General features: G+C 54.2%; 1 protein-coding gene and 1 pseudogene across 9 annotated transcripts in view; one reads left to right on the plus strand and one right to left on the minus strand.

The window, feature by feature from the left end:
* Window positions 1-15954, plus strand: part of JADE2 (jade family PHD finger 2) — a 50684-nt gene extending 34730 nt beyond the window's left edge. For all 9 annotated transcript variants that reach the window (XM_011362321.2, XM_011362316.2, XM_023531921.1 and 6 more), the window contains 3 exons: window positions 7407-7524; window positions 9980-10108; window positions 11319-15954. In XM_011362321.2, coding sequence (XP_011360623.1) covers window positions 7407-7524; window positions 9980-10108; window positions 11319-12127 — 1056 coding nt within the window. In that variant the 3' untranslated portion in view covers window positions 12128-15954. The remainder of the gene's footprint in view (window positions 1-7406; window positions 7525-9979; window positions 10109-11318) is intronic.
* On the minus strand, window positions 4807-4925 carry LOC111741211 (annotated as a pseudogene).
* Window positions 15955-20229: the final 4275 nt, after the last annotated feature.

Consider the following 20229-nt stretch of genomic DNA (forward strand, 5'->3'; position numbering starts at 1 on the left):
CTGCCCTGCCACCTCAGCAAGGGGAAATGACCCTATTCACCTGGGAGGCAGCTTACTGCCTGGTAACCAGCCTGCCACCAAGTCAGAAGGGAGGGCTAGGGGCGGGAGGATGGCACTAAACATCCTGGCCCCAGCCAGGGCAGAGGACAAGGCCACCTACATCACAGATACCACTTCCTGGGCAGCCCAGTCTTCTGCCTCATGTGGCAGGATCATCAGGTACAGACCCTTCTGAGACCAAAGCCACTGCCAGAGTTGTCCTCAGGCCAGCCCTGAGTCTCCACCCTCGGGTCTCCCCGACTCCCGGGTCTCCAGTGCAAACACCTGCTTTTACTCCTGATGTTTCCATCAGATCTGACCCTGGCTGGGCTGTGTGGGGAGACCAGAGGGTGGGCTCACTGTTTTAATCATCATCCTGGACAAATAGGCAAAAAGTAGACACTCTCGGCCCAATGAGCAGATGAGGAAACTGGGGCTTAGAGAGAAGTGACATTGAAAGCCTCAGAGGACTGTGTGTGTTCTAGGGTTCGAGATGAATTTGGACCTGAGTGGTGGAAGGGGTTTGTCAGAAAGAGGATTGTTGGCTTATTCTCTGTTCTGTACATTTCCTGGGTAAAAGCATCCTCTTATCAGTCCCCAGACCTCTCTACTGCCTTGATAGCTGGTACAGGTGCACCCAGGGGTCAAGGCTGTCAAGGACTGGCATGCCGGCCAACCGGCTGAGGCCAGCTCTGGGGTTCTAGGCAACCAGAGCTGCCGCAGACCCCTCCAGCCGAGGGATCTCATGACCCTTCCAAAGTCATGTGTGAGCTGGCCTACTCTTTTGCCAGGAAGAGGAGGCAGGGTTGACTTTAAGTCTGTGCAGCTTCTTTGAGCCCAGGAAGGCCCTGTCAATAAAATGCTCCAACAGCCACTGAGCTGGGCTGTTGGCACCAGCTGGGAGGATGGTGAGGGAGTACACAGCCCTGGCAGACTGAGGAGCGGAAAGAGTCAACAACCTGTGTTGCCAGGTGGACCCACTCCAGGTCTGGCTTTGGGGCCTTTCACAGCCATGTGTGGGTGACTTGAGTGAGTGAACAAAGCCATGAGCTATGCCACAGGAGAGGCTTTCTGCCAAGACCTATGACTATTGGTGGCCCTGACCATGGCCCAGAGCTGATGGCTGAGAGTATCCCTCTGACTGGGCACCAGGCCAACTTGGGCCGACCCCATCTGGGAGGCAGGGCAAGAGATCGAGGCCTTGGGTAGCCTGGGTTTGCATCCAGGTCCAGCACTTATCAGCTCTGTGCCTTTTGAGTTTCAGTTTTCACTTCTCTGAGTTTCAGTTTCTCTGTCAGTAGAATGGGAATACGGATGGAACTGACCTTGAGACCACAGTGATGATAAGGGACAGAGCTTAGCACAGTGCCCTCCGTGATAGTGGTGATTATTGTTGCTTCTCTGGCTCATGAAAGGGTGGCCTCCATGGAGGACCGACAGGCAGGCCCAGTGCCAGGGCCTGGGGATCACAGGGCATCCTCCCTGGCTAATTTATCCCCAAGACCAGGTGGTGGGTTTGCTGAGAGAAGCAGGAGCCGGGGCCATGCTGCCACCACCAGCATAAAATCCCATTTTCTGGTCAGCCTGGAAGGTGTGTGCCTTTCTAACATTTCAGCTGTAGGCCTGCCCTGCCAGGCAGCTCTGGAAAGCATGGCCACTGCAGCCTCCCAGAGTTATTCACAGCTGACAAAAAAATTGCAGCACTGACATCAGCCCCACAAGCTCAGCTGGTGTCCCCTAGCAACCAGGAAGGCAGTTCAGGCTGCATAAGGCTTTGCTGCTTGTGGCCCTGGATCTGGTTACCATTTATTCGAGAACCTGACTTGGCTGGAACGGGGCCGACAGGACAGGGGCCCCTCTCAGACCACCCCCACTGCAGAGGTCAGTCACGTAGGAACTCCCCCAGGCCTCATTTTCGGTAGCTCTCCCAAGAGAGGAAGGTCCTGCCACCCTCCCCCCACCCATCCCACTTGTACCTGCTTCCTTGTCAGTTGGTCACACCTCACTGACCGTCCTCAGTGCCTGGATTGTGGTCTGCTTAGCCTCCCACCAAAGCCTACCTTGTCCTGGGCAGCCTTGGCTTCCAACATTCTCACTGGCTTCTCAACCCCCATATCTCTCATCTCTGGGACTTTTCTAAGCCAGTAGTACCCCACCCCACTCAAGCCCTGTCACCACTTCAATTACTCCCTGTCCCCAGATCCCCACATCCTCTTCCTTAACCACAGCCTCCTATTCTCCCTGCTCAGTTGCCTTCCAGGCCCCCCACCCTTCACTGTCCCCAATTTTCCTGACTACCACCCCGTCTGGCATTAGCTCACTGCCTCAACCAGTAGGGAGCCACTCTTTGCCCACCAGGAGCAATTCTACAGCAGTGAGCAGGCGGGTCCCCCAAGACGCCTGCCCCCCAGTCTTGGCGGGACCTATGCCAGCAGCATTCTGAGCTCCCCAACATACCACCTGTCTCCACTCCTGCTCCATCTTCCTCAGGGCTCCCTTTCCTCTCCGCACACAGCCTCACCTCCTGTTCCTCAGACCAGAGCCCTCCAACTTCCTGCCAGGGGAGTCCTGTGTGTCTGTTCTCTGCTTTTCCTCCTGTCTTCCCCTCCCCTCCTCCTCAGGGATCCCTTTCCAGCCCACACCCGCAGCACATGAGCTTCTCTCCTGTTCCTCCTCTGTCTTCAGGATGTCACAGCACCTGAACCTATTTCACCTTCTCCCATCTTCAAAAGCAAATCCTCTCCCCATCTCCATCGCCCCCATCTCTTCTTTCCTGTCATGCCTCACTGCTCTTAATTCCTCACTTCCCTCCCTGGGCAAGCTTCTGCCACAACTCTCTTCCAGAACCTTCCACCAGGACCGACAGCCTCCAACTTCCTGTGTCCAGTGGTTACATCTCTGTCCTTATCCCCTTGGCCTTCTCAGCAGTAGTCGCCACTGTCACATGCCCTTGGTCTTTAAAAACTCTGGTGCTCATACCAGATCCTCTCTTGGGTTCTCCTTGTGATCATTCACCACACTGGGCCTGACCTCTCAATACCACATCCACCCACTGCTTTGCTCCCGATCAGGAAGCTGGCTCTAGCCCACACCTTCCCCTGAGCTCCAGCATCTCATGGCCAGCACACCCACAGGTCCGAGCCTGCTCCTCCCACAACCTCCCCATCTCCACGAATGCCCCCCAACCCTGGTCCATTCTAGCTCAAGCTAACTGGCCAGGAGTCCTCCCTGCCCTTCTCTTCTCAGCCCATATTCCAGGTTCTCTCTGCAAAACTTGTTGATATCAGACAACTTCATCAGAATGTAAAACTGCTTTTTTTTTTACCAATCCCCGCCCTAGTTTGGGGGGACTTTTCTACTTGATTCATTTCTGTACTCTGATTTTTTTTTAAGAGAACACTTTGTCTTTGTAATCAGCAAAAACAATAAAGACAATGTAAGAATCCTGATAGCCTGAGTGAGCTTCTAAGGTAGTATTAACAATTTGTCCCCCAAAGCCATCGTAGAAGAGGAATCCTACAACATTTAGTAACAGGCAGCTATGTTACCAAGAGTCTTGGGAGAAATTAGACACATCATTGATGATTCTAGGATGAAGTGGGAATAAGGGGTCACATGTGACCAATGTACCAACCAGAGAATGTTGGTATCATTTGGGTTCTCACGGAAGGAAATATTCCTATCTTGTAAAGCAGGAAGCTCCAGACATTACTGATTGTGTAGTATGCCCTTATCAGGAAAAAAAAATGAGCATTTACCTGTAATGTATTTTTTTTTAATATCTCATTTATATCCACCATTGTATGAGACAAATATAGTCAGAATTTCTAATAGGATCAAAAAATATGCCAGTAGAAGTTCTAATATTTTCTTCCTATCTGGTGATGAACTATTTATATTTAACTCAATGGCCTGTGCAGCTCACCGTGGAGGCCTCCTGGCCTAGGGCAGCAGTTCCGATCCCACAGTGCTACTTGAGATGTGTATCTGCGGGCCCCACCCCCAGATGGTTTGACAGGCCCTCAAGCCTGGGAATCTGTGTTTTTAACCAGCCACTTCAGGGATCTTAGTGCCAGTATTCATTAGGGCATTCTTTAGGATACCTTCCTCTAGAGTTTCAGATGGAAGACAATATGTACCCAAAAAGCTGCGTGTGTATTTTAATTAGGTAGTAAATAAGTATAACTCACAGTTCTTCTGGGGAGAAATCTGCAACTCAAGAGCCTCACCTCATCTGGCCCTCACCTTTAGAGGTTAGGTTTAAGGGTGAGGAAACTCCAGAATGGCATGTTTTAAATTTTTAAAAGCTGGACCTTGACCGATCTGTTTTTAAGTTAGATACACTGACTTGTTCGTTTTGAGATCTCCAGAAGAGCCATGAATCCATCCCCCTCTCTTCATCTCCACTGACCTATGCATACTGGGCCATGTGACTGCCAGGAAGGAAGGCTACGGGGAGAATAATATTGGGCTGCTTAGATGCGGTGGACAGGGAAGGCCTTCTGGAGGTGACGTTTGAGCCAAGACCTGAAGGATAAGGTCCAGCCTTGGGAAGAGAGGGGCGAAGAGCATTCCAGGCCAAGAGTTGAATATATACCAAGGCCTCAAGGCAGAAGTGGGTCGAGTACAGAAAGAAGGTGGCTGGGGGACAATGCAGTTGTGGCCTGGAGGACGGTGAGACGTGGACTCCGAGGTGATGGTGGGTCAGATTGAACAATGCTTTGGGCTGTGGCCCTGGTGTTTTTCTTTTTCTTTTCTTTTTTTTAACTCTTACAGCACCTGGTCTTCCAGGGTGGCCTCCCATCCAAGTACTAACCAGGCCCGACCCTGCTTAGCTTCCGAGATCAGACGAGATTGGGCACATTCAGGGTGGCATGGCCATAGACACCCTGGCGTTTTCCATTGTAATAGGAAAGAAACTATATTTGTTTCCTAGGGCTCCTATAACTGCGTACTATAAATTCGGTGGCTTTAAACAACAAATTCTTTTTCTCGCAGTTCTAGAGGCCAGAAATCAGCAAGGCCAATTCCCTCTGGAAGCTCTGAGGGAGAACCTGTCGCATACCTCTGTCCTAGCTCTGGTGGTTGCTGGCAACCCTGGGCACCCTTGACTGGTAGACCCATGGCTCCAGTCTGCCTCTGTCGTCACTTAGCATTCTCCCTGTGTGTGTCATCACATGGCCCTCTGTGAGGACACTAGTTGTTGGATTTAGGGCTCACGCATAGCCAGTATGACCGCATCTTAACTAATTACATCTGAGGTTCCAGGTGGACATACATTTGGGCAGGGGCCACTATTCAACCTGGTACAGAAGCCGTTAGAGGATTTGCATTTTAAGAAGATCGTTCTGGGATAGCAGAGGGGTCCAAATGGATGGCTCTCCAGGTGAAGATGATGGGGGGGTGACCAGGAGGCGATGGAGCTGACGGCGAGGCGTCACTCCCTGGGAAGGACTGACAGGGCATGCTGATGGATCAGCTGTGGGGGCAGGTGAAGAAGAGCTGTGTCCTTAAGGATGACTCCAGGGGCTCAGCAGGTACACACACTGTACCCCACCCCTGCCAAAATTCTTGCACAGCTCTGCTTGGCCTGGCTCAGTCAGGCCTCAGCACCTGGCACTGGCCACAAGGCCTCATTCTGCCTCTCTCCTGCCTGGATTCCTTGTCCCCAGCCTATCCTTGTCCCTTCTCTGTGATCAACGCCCACTTGGCCTGGCTGCCCCTATCTCCAGGAGGCTTTCCTCATCACCAAGTCTGGGTCAGGGCTGCCTGATCCTGTCAGGTCTTGGTCAGTGTTTATCTGCCCAGATGGGCAGCAGGCCCTCAGGAGAAAAGGGCCCAGATGGCATTGCTCACCACTGAGCCCGGCACCCAACACGGCATGAGTTCACAGAGCCACATCCTGTGCTCAGGGACGTGTGGGAGGAGGTTGGTTGGAGGGAAGTCCTGAAAGAGTCCAAAGCTTGAGAGAAAGTCAGGCAGTGCCAGTATGCCAGAGCAAGGGCTCTCGGGCTGGGCCACGGTTGCTCCCCTGGGGGCCACTAGGATGGCCTGGTGCTCACAGTCTGGTCTAGGCACACACGCCAGTGTTGAGTGCCGCTCAGAATCCATGCAGAGCCCGTCCTGTGGAGGCCGAGACTGGAGTTCTGGGGTCTCCTTCAAAATGAGGCCCAAGAAGGGGAGGAGGCTGCCCGTACCTACAAAGAGGTCTGATCACCCCCAGACCAGGAAAAATGGTGGTCATGACAATGGGCCAGGGGCCCTGCAACGCACAGGTCACCCACTGGCAGCTTCAGCACAGGAAGCTTGAACTCACCCTTGAAGATGGAACCCAGCTGGAGACAGGATATTAGCTTTAGCTGGAAAGACCCTGGTGGGACTCAGGATTCCAATTCAGCAGCTCCTGGCCATCGGTCCCTGCTGCTGGGGGTTCTGACCTGAGTTGAAGATGACACCAGAACAAGGAAGTGTCTTGAGGGAGGGGGCCTGATCTTGGCCCAGAAACGCGGTGTATCCTAAGAGTAGCCTGTGAGGATGGGCACACTGGGGAAAAGTGCCACATGGACAGGGAGCAGTGTGGCCTGTCCTTCAGGTTCTTCCAGACCAGCTACACGGAGTATCCGTGCCCCACAAGTTCTGCAAACGTGAATCCCAAGCCCTAAGACGCTTTTCCTAGCTGGCCTCTGGAAGTCCGGCCCCTGCCCTTCTCCATGACGAGTTCTGTCTCTGGCTGAGCAGGCCCAGCCATGGGGGCATGGGGGCCTTGGCCAGAGCAAGCATGGGCCTGACTCAGGTCCCAGTGCAGCAGGTGGACCCAGGTGGGTTGGAGACTGCCTGTCCTAAACCGTTCCGCTGGAGCGCTCTCTGCACCATGCACCACGGTCTTTCGTGTCTTAGAATGGGAGGTGGTTTTGCCATGATGCTTGTGGCTGAAGAGTTTCTTTGGTGGCAGATAGGCCTTGGATGGGAAGCAGAGGGATGGACTTGGTGATGTCACGAACCTGATGAGCCTCAGGGCTCTGTGTAGTGTATGTAGGGGAGAGCACCTGTGTTAGAAGGGCCTTGGACAGCAGCGTGGCTGGCTGGGCCAGGAAGTTAAAGCTGAGAGGAGGAAGGTAGTATCAGCCAGAGCTAACCAGATGCTCTCTCTGCCCACGCTGGCTCAGCCAGGAGCCACAGGACTAAAGCTGTGCTTGGCCCCGTGTTTTGGATCAGAGAATTATGGCTTAGGGCTGAGGACACATTCAGTGTCTGGGAACTGATTCTCAGATGCCCTGGGCAGGTTAGGCAGTGGTGGCCCCCAGAACTGGGAGGTCAGGGATGGTTACCCTTGAATAAGGTGGAAAATCTCTCTTGTGTTTCCTCAGGTTAGAAATCTGTGCTACATGGTGACAAGGCGCGAAAGAACGAAACACGCCATCTGCAAACTCCAGGAGCAGATATTCCACCTACAGATGAAACTTATTGAACAAGATCTGTGTCGAGGTAGGCCTTCCTTACCCACCTCTGCCACCTTCAGTGTGCACACGCTCAGAGGCCTGGGTCCCAAGGAGGGTGTGTCTCTGGGGCCTGGTGGGGCATTTGCATGGTGCCAGGGGCCACTGGCTCCACCCCTACCCTGTATCCTCCAGTTAGGAGACCAAGGTGCATGTTGTTAGGCTAGGAGCCAGAGATTGGAATGTGGGCGTCAGGCCTGCCCTCAAAGAGCTCTCTGGTTCACTGGGGACACCCAGGTAGTGCTAGAGCCATAGCAGTTCAGGAGTGACTTGCATGTGAACGGACGCACACCAGAAGCCCCGGTGTCTCTATGCCAGTGCTGGGGCAGGAGGGGCCAGAGCTGGTGAGCCTCCCTGACCCCTGTGCACCTGCGTGTGGGTCCTGAAGAAGGCAGCTGCCCTAGAGGCAGAAGAGGACCTGTGCGTTCTTTCTCTCTGACCTCATCTTACAGGATTCGGGCCTCTGCCAGCAGTTTTTTTGTCCTTATTCTCCTGCCATCACATGCATTTAACAGATTGGGAAATCAGAAGCCAACAAACCTCTGACGTTGCTTTTATCTGAGTGTTCACAGTTAAGGAGGGCAGTGCTTAACCCCAAAAGTGGTACTCTCATGTTGAATTACATGCAACAGAAATGGCAGGATGGAGAGAGATTTTGAGCCAAGGGCTGCCATCGTCAGCTCAGCCTCTGGGTCAGGCTGGGCCTGGAGAGGACAGAAAGGAGAGCTGCCAGGCCACCACCAGAGCAGATGACTGAGGACCTGGTACTGCCCACCCCTGCCTGAGAGCCAAGCTGCCTTGTCTGCACTTAACGGATCATCACCCACTCTGGCCCAAGAAAGCAGCACTGCCACGCACAGGTGCTGGGTCAGGGCGGATCACGGCTACTCAGAGCTCACCATGCACCCCCAAGACTAGTCAGCTTCCTGGCTGCTGGAGCCTTCTAGGCTCCCTCTCATCTGTTAATTGATTCTGTGGGCACCAAGTGAGCATGAACAGAATGCCAGACCCTGTTCCGGGCACTACAGGCACACCGCTGTAGACTGAGTGGACAGGGTTCTTGCCCCTGTGGAGCTCACCATCTGGAACGTGGTGCCCAAGGGACTGCAGTGGGTCCAGTGCAGGGACTGAGGTATCATGGATGGCTTCACAGTGGTGGTGATTCTGGAGCAACATTGAGACACGCAAGTGGCAAGGCATGCAGTGCCCTCAGGCACAGGATTCTAGAAACATGATCAAGAGCCTGGTGGGTTTGCATTCTTGCATTCAGTCTGGGGACTAGACCTGGGTGGCAGCAACAGGCAGTTTTTTATTCAGGGTAGGACACTTGGAGAAAAGACTGGTTTGCCTCTGCCTGAAGTTGACTCCCTCAGTGTTGTGCGCTTGACCCCTGGGGGAACATGGGCTAGAAATATATTGCCATAGCTTGTCTGGCCAGAGTGCTGGAGAGGATTCCCAGTGGCAGTAATATTTAGGCTACGAAATGAACCAAATGAAGGACAGGACAAGGAAAGAGCATTTTTGGAGACCTAGAGGCCAGAGCTTGTCTTGTTGGAGAAACTGGAAGGAGACTGGCAAAGCTGCAGCCAGGGCAGGAGGAAGATGTCTCAAGTGAGGCCGAGGGGTTGCCAGGGTCAGCCACGCAAGGGCTCATGGCCTTCGGAAGGAGCTCAGACTATACTGAGGACAGAGTAGGGTTTCTGGGTGTTGACCCCGTGTTACAGAGGAGGAGACTGAGGCCCGGCCTGAGGCTGCATGGGGAATCAACAGCAGAGCTGAGAACGTTCCAGAGCCGGGGCCACACGCCTTGACCCTCTCTTTCAGGAAGAGAGGAAGCCATTCAGCCTCTAGCTAAGAAGCTGGGAAAAGATTTCTGGCAGCCCACGTCCCATCCCACCCCTTGCACCCCCCACCCCCGCTCCAGTGTTCTCTATGGCTCCCTAGACCTGCATAGTTGCAGACTGAAGGGATAGGAAAGCCAGGTCTGCACCCAGGTCTCCCATCTACTGTGTGACCTCAAGAGCAGTCCAGGAGGCCAAGGCAAGATACTTGCTCAGGGGTGCTGACCAGAGCGAGGAGTGGAACCAAAGCCTCTTGACTCCCCAGAGAGTGCTCTGTCCACCTTCATGTCCACCTCCTTGGCCGGGCATTCACGGCCCTACCCTGTCCACTCACCTCTAGCCAGCCTTCCACCCTCTTCATGGCCTATGTCCTCCTCAAGCCCAGCAAGGGCATCAGTGGGCAGTTGCCCTCACCCTCCCACACCGGCTGTCCCTTAACTCACCGGAGTCCCAGCTCTCCTGGCTCTGAGCCTGGGGCACAGAGGCAGGGCAAGGTGATCTGGATGGTGAGGAAGGATTCCTGAGGTGACACAGTGATCTTGGTCCTGGCCGAGGCTGTTCAGGATAACCACCTCCCTCCTGTTCTCTTGTTCCCTGACACAGAGCGGTCTGGGAGGAGAGCCAAGGGCAAGAAGAGTGACTCGAAAAGGAAGGGCCGCGAGGGCCCGAAAGGCAGCCCTGAGAAGAAAGAGAAAATGAAGGCGGGGCCCGACTCAGTCCTGGGGCAGCTGGGTGAGTAAGTGGCCATGCAGACTGGCTGGGCCAGCATCATCGCTCCACTTGCAGCCCCTCCACGTAAAGCCAGAAGGGACCACGAGTGCCCCCACTGCGCAGTGGGAAGCCCAGGAGAGGTAGCCAGGCCCTTCCTTGCCCAGGTGTTCCCACCTTCCAGCCATAAAGGAGGCTCGGTTCTCAGACCCCATCTGTCATCCCGAGAAATTCCCCTCTTGTAGACCTAGAGTCTAGGCACGGGCGCTCAGGAACTGCCTGCTCATTCTGCTGGCCAGGGTCCCGGATGCTAGATTTTCCTGGAGCCCCTCCAGGGACCTCCAGGCCATTGGGGCCCTTCTGGGAGCCCAGCTCCATAATGGAAGGTTTCTGCCAGAATCTCCATTCTCGTCCCACGCTGCTGGAATCTTCTCAAATGACTGTCCCTTCAGTACCAGTGAACCTTCCTGGAGCCATCCAAAGGAGCAGCCACAGAGGGACCGAAAGGAGTGGCCACAGACATTGGCCCAGCCCATCTTCGCTGTTGCAGACCTCCTTATTGCTGCCCCATCAAGCCGAGAAACTCTTGAGGGGATCCCAGTTGTGGGCTTTATCTCCCAGGATGTCACACGCTTCCCCTAGAACACTTCACAGGGGTCATGGTAGAGTGCCCCTCCCAACCTCACGTCTAGCACAGAAGTCCCAAGTCACCTTTATTTCCCTCAGTCTCAGGAAGGGGACAACTCGAGTGTCTAATGGGAGGCCCAGTCTTACCAACTGTCCCCTCTCAAGACCTCAGTAAAGGAGGGAAGGCCCATAACTAGGGTGGTCCTGACATCCAAGAGGGACCTTCTTTCTACCCAGATGTACCTTGTCACCCTGTTCATGCTGAGTTCCTTGGTTTGGAAGCTCTGGGAGGCAGTGCTTGTAGAAACCCAGCGCCCCCTAGTGGTCAGAGGGTGTTTTCCTCCATTTCTCCATCCCCTGCACCACCAGGATGGGGGTGGTGGGCAAGGCCAACCTTGTGGGTGTGCACCTGTGCAGTCTACAAGCCCTCGCTTGGTTTCATGCTGTACTGTTGCCACCTTGAAATTCTTAATAATTTTTGAAAAGGTTCCCTGCAGGAAGGAAGGTACACACTGCTGTGCTGGGGAGGGTTAGAGAGGGCTTCCTGAAAGAGATTGGGACACACACCTGCTGGCATCTCACCTGCCTCTTCTCTCCACTCCACCAGGCCTGTCCACCTCATTCCCCATTGACGGCACCTTCTTCAACAGCTGGCTGGCACAGTCAGTGCAGATCACAGCAGAGAACATGGCCATGAGCGAGTGGTCACTAAACAATGGGCACCCAGAGGACCCTGCTCCGGGGCTGCTGTCGGAGGAGCTGCTACAAGACGAGGAGACGCTGCTAAGCTTCATGCGGGACCCCTCACTGCGACCCGGTGACCCTGCCAGGAAGGCTCGTGGCCGCACCCGCCTGCCTGCCAAGAAGAAACCACCACAGGACGGGCCCGGGTCACGGACGACTCCAGACAAACCCCCTAAGAAGCCCTGGGGCCAGGATGCAGGCGGCGGCAAGGGGACTCAAGGGCCACCTGCCAGGAAACCACCACGGCGAACACCTTCTCACCTGCCGTCCAGTCCTACAGCTGGTGACTGTCCCATCCCAGCAGGCCCCAAGAGCCCCCCACCTCTGGCTCCCGACACCCCTGACGAGGCAGCCCCAATGGCTGCTGACTCGAATGTCCAAGTGCCTGGCCCTACGGCGAGCCCCAAGCCCTCAGGCCGGCTGCGGCCGCCTCGTGAGAGCAAGGGAACCCGGAGATCGTCGGGTGCCAGGCCTGATGTCGGGACAGGACCGCCTTCTGCTGTGGCCGAGAGGCCAAAGGTCAGCCTACACTTTGACACTGAGACTGATGGCTACTTCTCTGATGGGGAGATGAGCGACTCAGACATGGAAACCAAGGACAGCGGGGTACAGAGGGGCCCCCGGGAAGCAGGGGCTGAGGAGGTGGTCCGCATGGGGGTTTTAGCCTCCTAAGTCACCCCTACCCCTGTCCCAGGCCCTGTCCTGGTCCCCCCAAGAGGCCTCAGCCCAGTCACAACTGCCATTTCCAATCTTTGCTGAGTGTCCCAGACCCTTAAGGCTGCCACTCTACCGTGGTTTTATTTTTAATATAGAGAGAGTTTCGAATTCCACACTGTTGTCTTTCCTCTGTGCTGGCCTAGGACAGTAGGATTCCTTCCATGGCTCTGGCTGCAAGGACAGGGCCAGGTCCTGTGCGGCACCCCTGCTGCTGCGGCGTCCCTGCCCGGCTCACGCCGTGTTGCTGGGCTCTGGCTAGATGCAGGCCAGGTGAGGAAGAGCTCAGGAAGCCAGCCTGCTGTCAATGGGTGTCACAGACTGTCATTGGGCATTATTTCATGGCAGATGGGCCAGCCCAGGGTCTGCTCCACCTTGCCCCCAAACCCCACTGGAGTCCATTTGGGGGGGGGGTCCTGCTGCACTCCACTGATCCCCAAGGAAGTATAATAAGTGATACCCAGCCAGAGTCTACTCACTGTCACAAGCACAAAGAGCTTATACGAGAAAGCACTGAGGGGGCGCAGAGGGCCCTGCTGGTTCCAGGGGAACCGCAGCTGTTCCCAATCAACCCACATCTGAGGCCTGCCCGCCCACCCTGTGACCCTCCACCCCTTTGCTGCTCTGCCCCTGCCAGCGCCCAGCCCTGCAGCTCTGGGAAGGGGTTCCCAGCATCCTTCCTGAGCTGTGCCACTTAACTCAGGGGACTCCCAAGCAGCCAGCCGCCAGTGCTGGTGGAGGGCTGCCAGGGAGGGCCAGTGCCCAGACGGGGGCGTGGGGCTCGGACTCACTCGCTGCAGAGAATCACTCTGGGGCTCCAACTTCCTTCCTTCGGGGCCAGTCTCGACGGAAGTCTGGTCATTCACTCCCAGACAGCCGACTGGACCAGACCATTTGCCTTGTCAAGTTTCCCAGTCCTGCTAAGAGATGAGCTGCTTTTCGGTTTCCTGTTGGAAACGCCTCTTTCCAACCAGAAGTGGGATCCCGGGGCCCAGGCGGCCATGCTGGCTGCTGTGGCTGTTTTCAAGTCTTGCTGGAGGCTCCTGGTTCCTCCCCCTCTGAGCCTTAACCCCCCTTTCCCAGTGTGCCCTCCACCCCACCCCACCCCCCACCCACCCGCCTTCCCTGCCCCACCCTCTACTCCCAGGTAGTTGCTCTGAAGAGTTTTAGTGGAGTGGCCCCAGGGTGATAGCTCAGGGAACAAACAAAAAAGGAATTCAGTGAAAACGTGTGTGTTTTTTTTTTCTTTTGTGAATTACTCCTGGGTCACTTCTGCCACTGGTAAAGCCAGAACTTCTCCAACAAGAACCTTGCAAAAGTCCAGTGAATCAGTCGAATCATTCTGTGGATGCCAAAGAATATTTTGACCATAATACAGCACAGCCTGGACCTGACAACTTGTCGCTTGGACTTTTTTTTAACGGAGCTCTTTAGCAACAAAGTACAGAGACATGTTCGTCGCACACACCCAAGGAGACGAGCCCAAGCTCTTGGAAGAAGATGCTGTTCTGCTGCTCGGCTATGAGAACTGGGAACCGGGGGTTGGGTTTCAGATCCTGGGCTGGGCCCACTGTGAGCTTCCCGAAACTCGGACTCACGGGAGGAGGAACACTGGTGGCAAAACCAGCATGGCCAAAGTCTTGACCGTGTGGTCTCCCCCCCACCCCACCCCCGACTCGAATACACAAAGCGCAAGTCAGCGGGATGGGTTACAGCTTGACCGCCCACCCCGTCTCCAAAACTATCGAGGTACGACAGTGGTGTTGTCACCAACATTTAGTTTCATGTGAATTTTATCAAAACAGGAAACAAAGATAATGACTAAGTTCAGAGGACTGGACAGATATGTCCAGTTGGAGTGGACTTGGAGCAGGCTTCAAGGATTCTGCGTGTTGGGTTGTCACAAGCTACCATGTAGAGTTTAGTCTGCCCGCCGCCTTGGTAGTAGTGGTCAGTGCGGTGTCAGCATCGGTGTCCCAGCCCTGTTCTCTGTTTACTGCCTTTAACAGACCTCCTTCCCCTCGCTTCGGGTCACAGCCTTGTCTGTACTGGATCGCCCAGTCTCACCTTGTGGGAAGCAAAGGGATGAGCTTAAAGAACAACCAAACTCTGCCCAGGGGGTCAGAATGGGGGGGGTGCCAGGATGGCCCAGGTTCAGTAGACTCAGCACTTGCCCCCTGACCCCTTCATCCATCCTGAGGCAGAGTCTGGGCTGCCTGGCAGTGGGAGCGGGAGAAAAGCAGGGAGGGAGTGCAGGGGGTCTGGCCAGGTGGGGTAGCCAGCGCTCTTCAGTGCTCAGTTGGATCTTACTCTGCACTGGACTGTCCCTGGGGCCATGTCTAACACAGAGCCCAGGTGTCTGTTGGGCTGGCTGGTGGGGGCCCCTTCAATTCCAGGCCAGGCCCTAGAAGTGTCCTCCCCAGGCAGCTGTCCGCCGGGCTACAAGGACAAGGGTGCTGAACCACACTGCTCTCCTTTGTGCCATCAGCCGCAGCCCCTTCACTCTTTCTGGCCTACTGTCCGTGTTGGCAGCTTTGCTGTCCCTGAGGTTAAGGCAGGAAGCAGGGAAGAAAGAAGAAGGCCTTTCCCAGGCCAGAGACTGAGCCATCTTGCACTTGACCACACCTGTCCACGCTAAGTGGCCCTCAGGGGGAGAAACTGCTCTGTAGTTCATTCTGGCTGTCATTCTCATTATCCCAATCCTGGCTGCCCATCGCCTCCTTCCCCGTCATCACAATGAGAAAGAATAATGTGCAAGGAAAGTATTTTTATGGATCATAAATGTATTTTACAACAAATGAGAAGAAAGGTAGAAGGGTTTATTTTATTAAATGAGCTCTGACTTGGTGACTGTGTGAGCATTTGCAATGTAAGGGTCTCGGTTTCCTTGGAGAAGCTACCCAGGTTTCCAGACATGGGTGTTGGACTGTGGGTGTGTGAATGCGGGCCAGGGCATGCCTCGTGTGTCCACGTGCACGTGTGTCTGTGTTGTGGTGGGCACACCATGGGATTTGCTGGGGCAATTTTTAGAGAGTCAACTACCCAACTAATCGACATTGGCAGCAGCTAGACGTGGTATTTCCTTGCTCACTGCCAGATGTGGCCAGCTTTGCCCGTGCCTGAAGCTCTGTAGAATGGTCTGGATGCCTGTAGCAAGGCCCTTGGGGAAGCTACTTCCCATGCCCCTGGCCCAGCTGGCCACATTGGCCAAAGAGCCAGGGCTGGAGTTTGGGACTTTTGGTTGTTCTTTAAGGCACTTCCTGCCACCTTGTCCCTCAGACGCACAACATTCTGTGCTCCACGTCGGTTCGGGGTGGGGGGATGATATGAATGTCACAGGAGGAAACACCTTCTGTCTTTGTTTCAAAGAAAGTGATGTGCCATTTGTTAATATACAAGAGAATATTGAAAATATATTGAAAAGAGCAATTTTAAATTATTTTTGGCTTATGTTGCAATATTTATTTTCTTGTATTAGAAAAGATTCCTTTGTAGAGAAAAAATGTATTTTTCATTAACGCAAAGACCTATTTCTCCTTTTTGTACATCGTCCGTGTTCGCTACCCTTAATGAGCAATAGAATGTACGGCCGCCCTGGTGTGGCCAGCGCCCGCTGTGCCCTGCATGACTCTATGTTGCCACTGCTGCGTAGCTCCCAGTCTCATCCTGTCCTGCTCACTCATGAGGGTTTCCAGACCTGGGCCCCACCAGGGCCTGTGTCTCAAGGAGCCCTTTGCACTCCTCGTGTGTTGGCAAACGCAGTTAATAAAGCAATGTTTTCTGTGCCGGATGGTGTGAGGCTCCGTTCCATTAAGTGGGACCGGGGATCTGGGGGCCCTGTGGGCTCAGTGAAACACTTCCCTGAGTGTCCCAAGGGCCCTGCTGCTACCGCCCGAAGAATCCTGATGGTGATGGCGCATAGCGAGTGCTCAGTGCACACCCGGGGCCGCGCTCAAAGCCCAGTGTCATTTGCTCCTCATTGTGGCCCCCTCGGAATTCGGTGGATGAGAGATATATCCAAAGCCACCCCTCTGGTAAGTCTTGTGTCACAGGATGGCTGGGCTCTTGCCACCCCATGAGCCCCCCGCCTGGGACAGTGGGAAGGTTTGGGAGGAAGCCCAGGCATCTGTCCCTGTACCAGGGAAGAATTTTCCCCAGGTTTGTTTCTCGTCTCCTGAGCACCGACTCCACACCAGGCTCTGAAAGGTGTGGGAAATGTAGTCACTGTCCTTGCCCAAGGCAGCTCACAGTCCAGTGGGGACACAGTCGCCAAGGGAAGTGAGAGTCATTATGGAGGCCTGGGATGACCTGGGCGGGGGGCGGGGGGGTGGGGTGGGCAGTGTCACCGAGGAAGGGTTTCTCTGTGGAAGCAACACCATTCATTCATTCAACGAATCTGCTGACCACACACCTCCTGCCTGTGTGCTGGGCTATATGCCGTGCATGTCACGAGGACCCTGCCCTAGAGCTGCCAAGCAATGAACACCCGTGTGGACTGACTTAGTCATAGCTGCCCCATGGAGGGCTGGTACTCTGCCAGCATCTCCCAGGAGTAAAGCCTGTATTGACCCAATGCTCCCTGAACACTGCTGCTGGGCCCCAAGGCTACTGGGATGACCACATGCCCTATGGAGAGACTAGGCCAGTGTGCGAGGCAGATTTTAATCATATAATCCCAAAGCAATGTGTAATTACTCACTGAGACTGTGCAAGAGAGTTTAAGGCCAGGGAGCAGGAGGTCTCTGGCCGCCCTGAACTTCCCTTGTTCTTGATAAACTCCAGCAAGTTTGGGTCTGGAGCGCCATCTACCGCCAGCCGCCAGGCCCCAGCCTGGATGCCTCCAGCACCCAGTCCTGAGGCCCACAGGGCCAGGGCCAGCCCTGCATTTCCCCAGCCTCAGAGTTCCCGTCCTCTCGTCCCCTGCACGCCAGCGCCTCCCAGTGCAGAGAAGGACCTTCTCTGTCAGTTTCAGGAACAAGGAGGCAGTTCAGGGACACGAGGCCTCTTGGGAGAATAAGACCTTGGCTGAGGCCTGCTGGGTGCCCGCCCTGGGTGGGGTATGTAGGCTAAGGAAACCCAGGCCTTGCCTTATAACTGCCAAAAAAAAGCAAATCAGCAATAGGTGCAGAGGGAGCCGTCCATGTGCCCAGAGCTGGCCTCAGCTCCTCTTGTTACATCTGTCTGTGCCCAGAGCTGCCAGAGGAGGCAGCAAAGGCTCCTTTCGTTTGGAGAGTTTCAGGACTCAGAGTCACTGTCCATCCACGCCAGGAAGTACAGGTTGCTCAAAATGGTCTCACAGCTACCCTCTCCTTTACAGCTGCCTTCCCCACACTTCGACCTCACCTGAGCAGGCTCTTGAGGGCATCCATGAGAGCCAGCTTCTTTGCATTGTGAGGGCTGAGCCTCCTGCTGGCCCGCGTGTGTCAGCCCCGGCCACCCACTCTTCATTCTCCTCGTGACAGGCTCAGGCAGAGGCACACAGATCTTCATAATCACCATTTTGGGGTTGCCTGACTAAAAAAAAAAGAAAGAAAGATCAAAAAATATGACTCTTAAGACAGCCTTTTGGAATTCAGGCAGGCTTGCTGCCAAGAGTCAAAGGGGGAGAGGAAAAAATGGGGGCTCAGTCGAGCAGGTGACTTAAAGGGTCAGCTTAGTGGAGCAGAGTGGTGCTCGATACCCAGTGCTCCAAGCCTGGCGTTCAGTAGCATCCACACCATCCATCCTGAGGGAACCTGGGTTGGGACACCGAAGCCCTGGTGCTGCTCGCGAGGGAGACCTTCAGCGAGTCAGGTGGTAGGGTTGCCAGCTTTAGCAAATAAAAACACGGCATGCCCAGTGAAATTAGAATTTCAAACAAACAACAAATAATGCTTTAATTTAGCACATCCTGTATTTTACCTGGCAATTCTGTGGGAGGCCTCGTGTCCTCCACTACACTGTGTCCAAGGCAGAGGTTGGTGCTGGCGAGTGATTAACCATTGGGTACAAACTGGAGCAGATCCAAGACTGTCCTCGCATCCTCAAAACTCTCACTCCTGCAGTGTGAGAGCAAAGGAAAGGTGGCTGTGGCCAGTGGCCAGGATAGACAGAACTCAGCCTGCCCTGTCTCACTGTGCCACAGCCCACGTTGCATCTCGCATCCAAACCGAAGGCTGAACAGAACCCCGAGGTGTCTTGGAAGGGATCCTGCTCCCTAGAACTATTTGGGGCCCAATGTCCGTTTATTTGCCAACTTGGGGTTCACGTTGGTTGCAGCACTATTCACCATGCCGAGAGTTGGAAACAACCCAAGGGGCCAATGATAGATGAAGGGATATAGAAAATGTGGTAGATACATACAATGGAATATCACTCAGTCTTGAAAGGGAAGGAAATTCTTCCACATGCTACATCACAAATGAAACTTGAACACATTGTGCTAAGTGAAATAAGCCAGTCACAAAAGGACACATGCTGCACAATTTCACTTATATGAGGTATCTAAAGTATTCAAACTTGTAGAAACAGGAAGTAGAGTGGTGATTGGCAGGGGCTAGGGGCAGAAGAGATTCCAGTTATTCAATGGGCGCAAGAGGCAGGATGCAGGGTTCTGGGGATCTGGTGCACAGCAGTGTGCTTGTCGGTGACAATATCGTGCTGTAAACTTGCAAGTTTTGAGGAAGGTAAATTTTATGTTTTGTGGGTTTTTTGCCACAATTTTTTAAAAAAGAATAGTATACAGGGAGGAAAATCGCTGCTACATTTAATAATGGACAACTGTTTTGTTGCAACAAATATAATGTTAAGCAAAAACAATCCATCGTAAAACAATAAAAAGGAAAAGGTTCACATTGGGCTTCCGCCTTTCCTGGGGCACCCGTGACTCCCTGAGGTCCCAAGTCAAACTCAAACTCAGGCTTCTTTTTATCATTGTTAAACACCTCTCTCCAAGGCTATAGGGAAGTATGGCTGACCCAGGAATAAGGAGACCGGGTTTCAAGTATTCTCTCTGCCACTGACTTGCTGCGTCTCAGTTTTCCTATCTGCACAATGGGAGAAGCAGTTGGGGATACTGAGATCTCTGAAGTCCAGATCCTGGGGGAGGGTCCATGGTCAGAGGACGTGGTCAGTGAGTCAAGTGAGAACCTGCTGAACCCTTTAACTTTGGGCCAGCTGGGTGAGGTGGGGCTGGCTGGCAGAGGGGGCTAGGTGAACCTCCGGACTAGACTTGGGCAGAGGGAGAGAAAGAAGAAGATTTACCCACTCATCTTGGGGCCTTCGGCCAATCAGAATGCCATCAGCTACTGATTCATCTCTTACTAGGTGAAGAGGGTGCAGTAGGCACATAACAGTAGCCTTGGGTGGGATCATGGGATGAGATGCCAGGTATGGTTGGGATGGTGACAGGATTAAGCCTGAAGGTGCTGCAAGGAAGGTGAGGCACCGTCCTCCGGACTTGGAAAATGGGGCTGAGGCCTCACTGGTGGGGCTGCGGGCCTCTGTGTTCCGGGTAATAGCAATTCTAGGACGGGCTTGCCCCGGGTCCAGGGGTTTGTGTTCAGTGGGCGATCTCCTTATTTTCCTTCCATCCTCAGCCAACATTAGCCACATGTGGCCATTCGGGTCCAGAGAATTCCTCCATGAACACACCATGAAGGAGAAAGTGACTGGAAAGGGAATCGTGTGGGCCTTGGGGTAACAGTGGGGAACTGGCAACTGTATTCTGGGCCTTTCTGGGCCTCAGTTTCCTCACTGATTAAATGAGGATGAGAGCTCCTGCTGGGCCCACAAGCTGGGTGGCTGAGAGGCGCAGAGTGGGCATGGGTGTGAGGTGGGCAAAATGGGGAGCTAATGAAGGTGTCGGAGGATGGGGAAGCAGGGGTTTTAGAAATAGAGATTCTGACAGCAGGCAGACTGACGAGAGGCAGGAGGCCAGAGGAATTTATTTACTCTCAATTCCTAGAATCTGAGCCGGTAAAACCCCGTTGTTTACAAGCTCTCCTGTGCCTCCCTACCCCCAACCAGGACAACTGGAGTCTGGGATCAGAGTAGGGACTGGCCATCTGCAGCTGCCCAGG

The sequence above is a fragment of the Pteropus vampyrus genome, unplaced genomic scaffold (assembly GCF_000151845.1).
Source record: "Pteropus vampyrus isolate Shadow unplaced genomic scaffold, Pvam_2.0 Scaffold74, whole genome shotgun sequence".
In the NCBI taxonomy this organism is placed as follows: domain Eukaryota; kingdom Metazoa; phylum Chordata; class Mammalia; order Chiroptera; family Pteropodidae; genus Pteropus; species Pteropus vampyrus.